This window comes from Rhincodon typus, chromosome 33 (genome assembly GCF_021869965.1).
Source record: "Rhincodon typus isolate 14 chromosome 33, sRhiTyp1.1, whole genome shotgun sequence".
NCBI classification, from domain to species: Eukaryota; Metazoa; Chordata; class Chondrichthyes; order Orectolobiformes; family Rhincodontidae; genus Rhincodon; species Rhincodon typus.
The window spans coordinates 24,083,249-24,091,152 of NC_063364.1; the positions used below are offsets into that span (position 1 = coordinate 24,083,249).

The 7,904-nt window shown below is 43.3% G+C and overlaps 1 protein-coding gene across 1 annotated transcript in view; it reads left to right on the forward strand.

The window, feature by feature from the left end:
- The window catches only part of LOC125486812 (Fanconi anemia group I protein-like), a 24,358-nt gene that overhangs the window by 2,720 nt on the left and 13,734 nt on the right, over window positions 1–7,904 (forward strand). The window contains exons 2-3 of the mRNA XM_048616077.1: window positions 3,233–3,424; window positions 5,362–5,483. Of these exons, the coding sequence (XP_048472034.1) occupies window positions 3,392–3,424; window positions 5,362–5,483 (155 nt within the window). The 5' untranslated portion in view covers window positions 3,233–3,391. The remainder of the gene's footprint in view (window positions 1–3,232; window positions 3,425–5,361; window positions 5,484–7,904) is intronic.

The window sequence follows — 7,904 nt, forward strand, 5'->3', positions numbered from 1 at the left end:
CAGTGAAGGTAGCTGTGGGGCTGAGTGCAGTGAAGGTAGCTGTGGGGGTCACTGTCTTTGTAGTGGATGGCAGTGGACAGTTTATTCCCCGAAATGGAGACAGAGAGGTCAAGGAAAGGAAGGGAAGTGTTGGAAATGGACGATGTGAAAGTTATAGAGGAGTGGAAATTGGAGGCAAAATGAACAAATATTTCAAGGTTCTGGTGGGAGCATGAAGCGGCACCAAAGTAGTCATCGATGTACTGAGAAAAGAGTAATGGGAGGGGACCAGTGTCGGACTGCAACAAGGACCGTTCTACATACCCCATAAAGAGGCAGGCATAACTGGGAACCATGCAGGTGCCCATAACCACTCCTTTGACTTGGCAGAAGTGAGATGAATTAAAGGAGAAACTTTTCAGTGAGAGAACAAGTTCAGCCAGGTGGAGGAGAGCAGTGGTAGATGGGGAGTGTTCAGCCCTCTGATCAAGCGGAAGAAGCCGAGAACTGTCAGAGCATCCTGGTGGGGAATGGAGGTATAGAGGGATTGGACGTCCCTGGTGAACAGGAGGCAGATAGGGCCAGGGAACTAGAAATTGTCAATATGGTGGAAAGCGTCAGAGGAATCACAGATGTAGGTGGGCAGGGTCCGGATACGTACGGAGAGGATGGAGTCAAGGTAGGAGGAAATGAGCTCGGTGGGACAGGAACAGGCTGACGTGATGGTTTGTGGATTTTGGGAAAGAGGCAGAAGTGGGCTGTCTGGGCTTGGGAGACTATAAGATTGGAGGCAGTGGGGGGAAGATCTCTGGAGGTAATGAGGTCAGTGACAGTCCTGGCAACAATGGCTTGATGTGGGTTATAGTCCAAGGGGCGGTAGGAAGAAGTGTCTAAGAGTTGACATTGAGCCTCCGCAAGGTAAAGATCAGTGTGCCCGACTATGCCAACACAATGTTGTTGGGCTTGATAACAAAGTTAAGGTTGGACCTGAGAGACTGAAATGTGGCAATTCCAGAAGGGGACAGTCTAGAGTATGGGAGAAGAGCAGAGAAATTGAGACGGCCGATGTCACATCATCGGTTTTCAATGGCGAGAACGAGGGCAGGTAAGACGCCAGGGGAAGGGGTCCAACTGGAGGGTGAATGCTGGAGGCGGGTGAAGGGTTCAGTGGAATGGGGGGCGGGGGGGAAGTCCTGACTGAAGAAGTGAGCACAGAGGGGGTGGAAAAACAGTACAACATCACAGCGAGCCTGAAATCTGTTAAGGTGAGGGCATAAGGGTGTGAAGCTGAGTCCTTTGCTGAGGACAGTACGTTCAGCCTCAGAGAGGGGAAGGTCAGGAGGTGTGGTGAAAACCCAGCAGGGTCAGGGGTTGGGGTCAGTGGCCGGGGGGGGGGGGGGGGGTGGGGGGGGGGGAGCAGCGGGTACAGAAAGTGATGGCATCTAAGGGCTGGAAAGGAGGGACGGTCGTCAGTACAGATGTTAGGAGTCCATAAGTTGTTGTAGCTTCTCCGACTTGATGTCCAAAAGAAAGAGAAAATGTCTTTTTTGGTGGTGAAGTGAAATTGAGAAATGGCACAGCTTTGAGACAGGGTGAATCAATGTTGCTGCAGAGTGGAGTCGAGTGTGCGCATGTGATGGCGTATTGATCGTGGTTTGCAGGATGCGGCGTGAGCAGCAGTCTGCAGAATGTTGAAATGGGAGTTGGTTCACAATTTGAAGGTGTCGAACTAAGTCCAGAAGGCTCTAAATTGCCTAGTCTGAAGATGAGATGTTGTTCTTTCAGTTTACACTGTGATTCACTGGAGCACTGCAGCATGCTGAGTGAGTGGGCAGACAAGTGGGCATGGGAGCAGGGAGCTGTTGCCGTCTCTGGCAAGGTGGCAGCAGGGTAAGACGCTGCTCCTCTGTCGGAGCTCCTCTGCTTGCCAGTTCCTTTTTCCTTTCTTTTTTGCTTACTTCCTTTCTCTCTCCCTCTCCCCTTTGCAGTGTGTCCCACCCTCCAACTTTTAGCGTATTTAACTTCAACTATTTAACCTGAAGGAAAGGAGTCACTTCTCATGACCGGGCTGAGTGTACAGGCCATCTCCTGCAGCGGGCCGGAGCAGTGGGTTGGAGCAAGTCCTGGAGGGGCTGAGTCCCTGGAGCAACGGAAGGGCCAAGGGGCCACATCCTGGAGTAGCAGAAGAGCCACATAACCAGACCAACAGTGAGGTCGCATATTGCAGGTGGCCAAGAGAGCTCTTCAGCAGTAAGCAGCTTCGATGGGCTCTGGAGTGGCGGCAGCATTTTCAGAGGCGGCTGCTGAGTCGACTGGCCTGTGCGGCCTGGAGTGGGGCTTTCGTTTTCCATGTGGAGTAGGCCCCCCACAGAGGCATGACACGGACTGGTGTAACCCGGAGCAGGATGCTCTCTGCGGCATAGTGTGGGCTGGAAAACCTGGAGTGGGACTCTGGTGGTGGCACATTAGCGAAGTAGGAAAGTTGGACTGTCTTTAAGTTATCTTTCTTAATTTTATTCTGTAAATGGTGCTTATGTACGAGCAACAGTGCACATTGTTCACAGCTTTTTATTAATGTACGTGACAGTAAAGAATATTCAAATCAATTCAAAATGACTGGCTATGGGAAGGTCAGGATCGTGCTTGCGCACAGATCTGACTTATGCCTTGTAGATGGTGAACAGGCTGTAGGGAGTCAGAAGATGAGTTACTGGCTGCAGGATTGTTAGTTTGTGCCCTGCCCTTGTAGCCAAGGTATTTGTATACCTAAGCCAGTTCAGTTGCTTGTCAGCGGTAACACCCAGATGTTGAGGTTGCTTAGGTAGATATTTAGGAGTTCTCATTGAACTGTTTGAAAAAGAACGGAATGTCCTTTGATATTTCTACCTTAAAGAGCACTAATAAAAATATTAATTGATTGACATCTAATTGCAGTTCGTGAAACTTTGCTATAAGCAAATTAGCTGTCCTGTTCGTCTGAAAAACAGTCACTACTTTTCATAAATAAAAATGAAGAAGGGTCACTGGACGCGAAACATAACTTCTGTCCATAAATGCTGCCAGACTTGCAGAGTTTCTCCAGTGATTTCTGTTTTTGTACGACTTCAGTTCTGTTTTAAACATTTACTCGGTATTTTCCTGAGAAATGTGATGTGAAGTTTTTAAATTTGATTCAATTTTTGTTTAAAGATTTGCTTCAGTTCCTGTGACCCCCTACTAGTTAACCAGTTCTTATATTTTCCTTTTGGTATAGGCACATCTTCTGTCTTGTATCCAGAACTGTTTGGCCTGGAGTAAACAGTCCTTACCCGACACTCGCCATGACAGTGATATTTATGATAATGATGATGATGATGAAGAAGATAGTTTTCAACATGACTTGGAAAATCAACTGGACTCGATCACTCGAAGAATGATTAAGAGTGAACTGGAAGACTTTGAACTGGTAACTCTTACACGTTTTAGTGCATTACATTCACATTTCATTTGGTTCATTTTGTTACCTCGAATATTTGTAACAAAGTTATTTGGGCTGGATTTCTTGCATGAAATGTGCAATTAGATTATGTAGAATATCATTAACTTCCCATTATATCCTATATGAGATCAGTTTCTACTGAGCCTGTTTTTGATCAGATATTTTGATGGACTATCAAATTGTAGCAATTAAAGGATGCATTTTTTAATCTGGATCAACGTATTCCATTTGTTCCAAGTCTGGATTTGTGAATATATGGTCAGATTCAGACTGAAACAAAAAAAAAATCAGTGAAGTTAGTTTATCTGCACAGCTTTGTTATGCATTGCTGTTACCAGTGGAGCAATTGAGGGAATCCCTATTATGGTTTTTACACACATTTTTTAATAAAGCTTCCTTTTCAAAAAATACATTCTGTTTCCAGAACAAACATTATCTGACCCATTTACATTTATCCATATAGATAAATACTCCCTGGTAAATTTCCAGTTCATGCTGTGACTTCTGATGATCAGCCTGTTGATGCCACCTACACATATATGAACATAAGTAGGCGACTCAATCATTAAACCTGACAACTGTCTTTTTAATGCTAATTAATTCTGTCTGTTTTTATGTCCCTTACTTCCCAAATACATATTACAAAACGTGTACTTTACATGACAAATACCTATAAATTAGTATCTATTTCTATTTTAAGCACTTTATTAATATTTCATCTAGAAAGTATAGCATAACAAGGCTGCAGAATTCACTTTTAGTGCAGTTCAAATTTTAAGATTGTTTGGATTCCTTAAGTAGAGAAAAGTTGTTTCATATTTGCACTGTCAGTTCAACTTAATATTTTAATTATTTTAATCAAACACTGCTCAACCTCATCACCTCCAGGAAATATTATCTATATTTAGACAGTCTCACAATATAACTCATTCCCTGATTTCCTGTTTAAAATATCAAAAATCAATACTGTACTTTCTTCAAGGTCTGAACCTTTCTATGCCGAGACATCCAAAACTGAACACATTCAATTTGAGATCTTGTCTGTGTCATTGCAATAGCAATGCCTCTTCAAACTCTGTACCTCTCATTAGCCTTTGATTGTTTCTATTCAATACAGCACAAGCTTGCTTTTGAGGCTAGGAATTCTGCAGTGAGGAACTCCCCTCCTGACTCCCCAAAACCTGTCTGCCATCTAAAAGTCACATGTCAAGAGTGTGATGGAATACTCTCCACTTGCCTGGGTGACTGCAGTTCAAACAGCACTTGAGAAGTTCAGCATTATCCAGGACAAAGCAGGTGCTTGACAAGCACGTCATCCAACACCTTAAAGATTCACTCCCTCAACCAATAATGCGTAGATGACAGTAGTGTGTACCATCTACAAGATGCACTGCAACAACCCTCCATTGTTCCTTCAACTTCACCTTTCAAACCCCATGCTGTCTACCATTTAGAAGGATAATGGCAGCAGATATAAAGGAAAACACCAGCTGCAAGTTCCTCACACCATCCTGACTTTGAACTGTATCTCCTTTCCTTCTCTCTGACAGTGTGAAAGTCCTGGACTTCTATCTTTACTACTCTACGACTGTCCCCCTCTTCTTCCCGCCCCACCACTATGCTTTGTCACGTTGTACTGCCACTGACATTTATTTATATTAATTTCTAATTTCTCTTCCCACTTCACAATGTACTGCAATCTTACTAAATATCGGTCATGTATAAAGATGGGGACCACCATTGTCATTCCATCCAGTCTGAGAATGCATATTCTATTTCATAATCTCCTATTTCCAAACTTATTTTCTAATGTTTTGAGAATGCTTCCAATTCTGTGTGTTTTAATTTTCCTGTAATTTCTTGTGCAAAATATTATCAAATGCCTTTTATTTTCCCATTTTTAGGACAAATCAGCAGACTTTTCAATAACGTCCAATGTTGGCATTAAAAATAACATCTATGCTGCCCTGGTATTGGGAGTCTATGAAGTTTTGATGGAGCATAATTTTATAACTAGCAACTACAGGTACTGTACTAAAATATTCTATTGCATTTCTGAAAAGTATATTACAGTGCTCCCAAACAATTAATTTGAAATATAGAAGTTGTACACGAACATGACAGCAATTTTGCAAATTCTTAGGATGCCATGAATAAGCAGTTAACTTGCATTTAGTGCATCGTTTGGGAGGTAAAATGGTCACATCTGAGAGACAAATGCTCTTCAAATACCAGTATGTGATTTTTTTAAGTCCACCTGAGCTAATGGAATCGAGGAAGTGAGCTATGGTTTACCATTTCTTCCAAAGGATGCAATACTGCCTGAGAAGTGCACTGAAGTGACAACCTAAGTTGATTTGTCAAGTCCTGAAATGGAACTCCAAATGGCACAGAGTTTTGCAACTGGAGAGCAGGGATTGAGAAGTACAGTGAAGTTCCCTGAATGGGGCTGCTTTATATTGAGCTTAATGGCCTTTTTCTGCTCCTAAGATTGTTCTGGATCCTAGTGCATGAATAGTGTTTGGTTTGCTTTTCTAAAAATAAAGCTGAAGGTATTAAGATCATATGATAAGTTGTGAAATTTTGTGAAGCATGAATACAAATATTTGTCAAGTTTTTGAGAAGATTTGTAGCTCAGATTGTGGATGAGGTTAAAGACTTGCTCACCGATCCGGTGGGTTTAGTTGCAAGCGTTTCATCACCCTGCTAGATAACATAATCAGTGCACCTCTGGTGAAGGATCAGTGTTCTGTCCCCACTTGTTGTTTATATGCCTCGGTTTGCTGGGATGGTTGGTATTACTTCCAGTTTTGTTTCTCAGTGGTTTGTACACAGGGTGTAATTCAGTGTTTTTGTTGATGGAGTTCTGGTTGGAATACCAGGCCTCCCAGAATAATTCATGTACCTCGTTGTCCTTGTGTATGATACAAGTGAGAATTGGTCGTGTCTCTTGGTGGCTAGTTGGTGTTCATGTATCCGTATTGTCAACTTTCTTCCAGTTTAGCGTATGTAGTGTTTCTCACAGTCCTTGCATGGTATTTTGTATATTACCCCAGTTTTGCTGGTTTTGGATATGGGATCCTTTACGTTCATCAGTAGCTGTTGTAGGGTGGTTGTTGGTTTGTGGGCTAATCTGATACCTAGGGGCCTGAGTAGTCTTGTGATCATCTCTGAAATACCCTTGATGTATGGTAGGGTGAGTAGTGAGTCTGGTTGTGTTGTCTTCCTGTTGTGGTCTGTCTCAAAAGTAACGGTGGTTTGTGCTTTTTGGGTATCCATTTCTTTTGAAGACTCCGTTGGGGTGGTTGCTAGTGTAATTGATTATCTGGTCTGTATGTGTAGTCTTTCTATATACATTAGTCTGGATTCCCCGTTGTTTTTGCGTTCTACCATTATGTCCGGGAAGGGTAGTTGTTGTTGTTCTTCTTTTGTGAATTTTATCCCGGTAAGGATGTTGTTTAAGTGTTGGTGGGTTTCTTCCAGTTTTGTGTGTTTAATAATCACGAAGGTGTCATCTACATATTGGACCCAAAGTTTGGGTTGTATAGTGGGGAACACGGTCCGTTCTAACCTTTGCATTACTGCTTCTGCAACCAGTCCTGATATTGGGGATCCCATTGGTGTTCCATTGATTCGGTTTTATATGCTGTCGTTGAAGGTGAAGTGGGTTGTGAAGCAGATCCGGTAGTTTCATGGTGGTGTCCTTATTAATGTTGTTGGTGTCCTGGGTTGCCTGCTTACTTGGTTCATCCAACAGTGTGGCAATTGTTTCTTTGGCTAGGCCGATGTTTATAGATGTAAATAGTGCTGTTACGTCAAAGGATAGCATTGTCTCGTCCTCTTCTATCGTGGTGTCCTTGATGATGTTGAGGAATTCTTGGGATGAGTGGATGGAGTGGGTCATGTATTTCAATTTCTGTTGTAGTTCTTTGGCAAGTCTATATGTTGGTGTAACTGGCAGTGAGACAAGTGGGTCTGAGGGGGACCCCCTGGTTTGTGTCCCTTGGGGACGCTGTAGAGTTGTGGTGTGTTGGATCCCTCTGGCTTCATTTCTTGGTAGTGTGTCTTGCTGATGTCTCCTGAGTTGTGTAATTTCTTCAGGGTTGTTGTAATCCAGTTTCCTAACTGTGGTGTCGGATCTATCGCCATCTGTTGGTAGGTAGGGACAACACATCTGTAACCGCACAAGCCAAAAAGAGACACACCAGGGAATTCCTGGAGGCCTGGTACTCCAACCGGAACTCCATCAGCAAACACATTGAATTAGACCCTGTGTACAAACCACTGAGAAACAAAACTAGAAGTAATACCAACCACCCCAGCAAACCAAGGCATGTAAATAACAGAGATAGTAGGAACTGCAGATGCTGGAGAATCTGAGATAACAAGGTGTAGAGCTGGATGAACACAGCAGGCCAAGCAGCATCATAGGAGCAGGAAGGCTGAC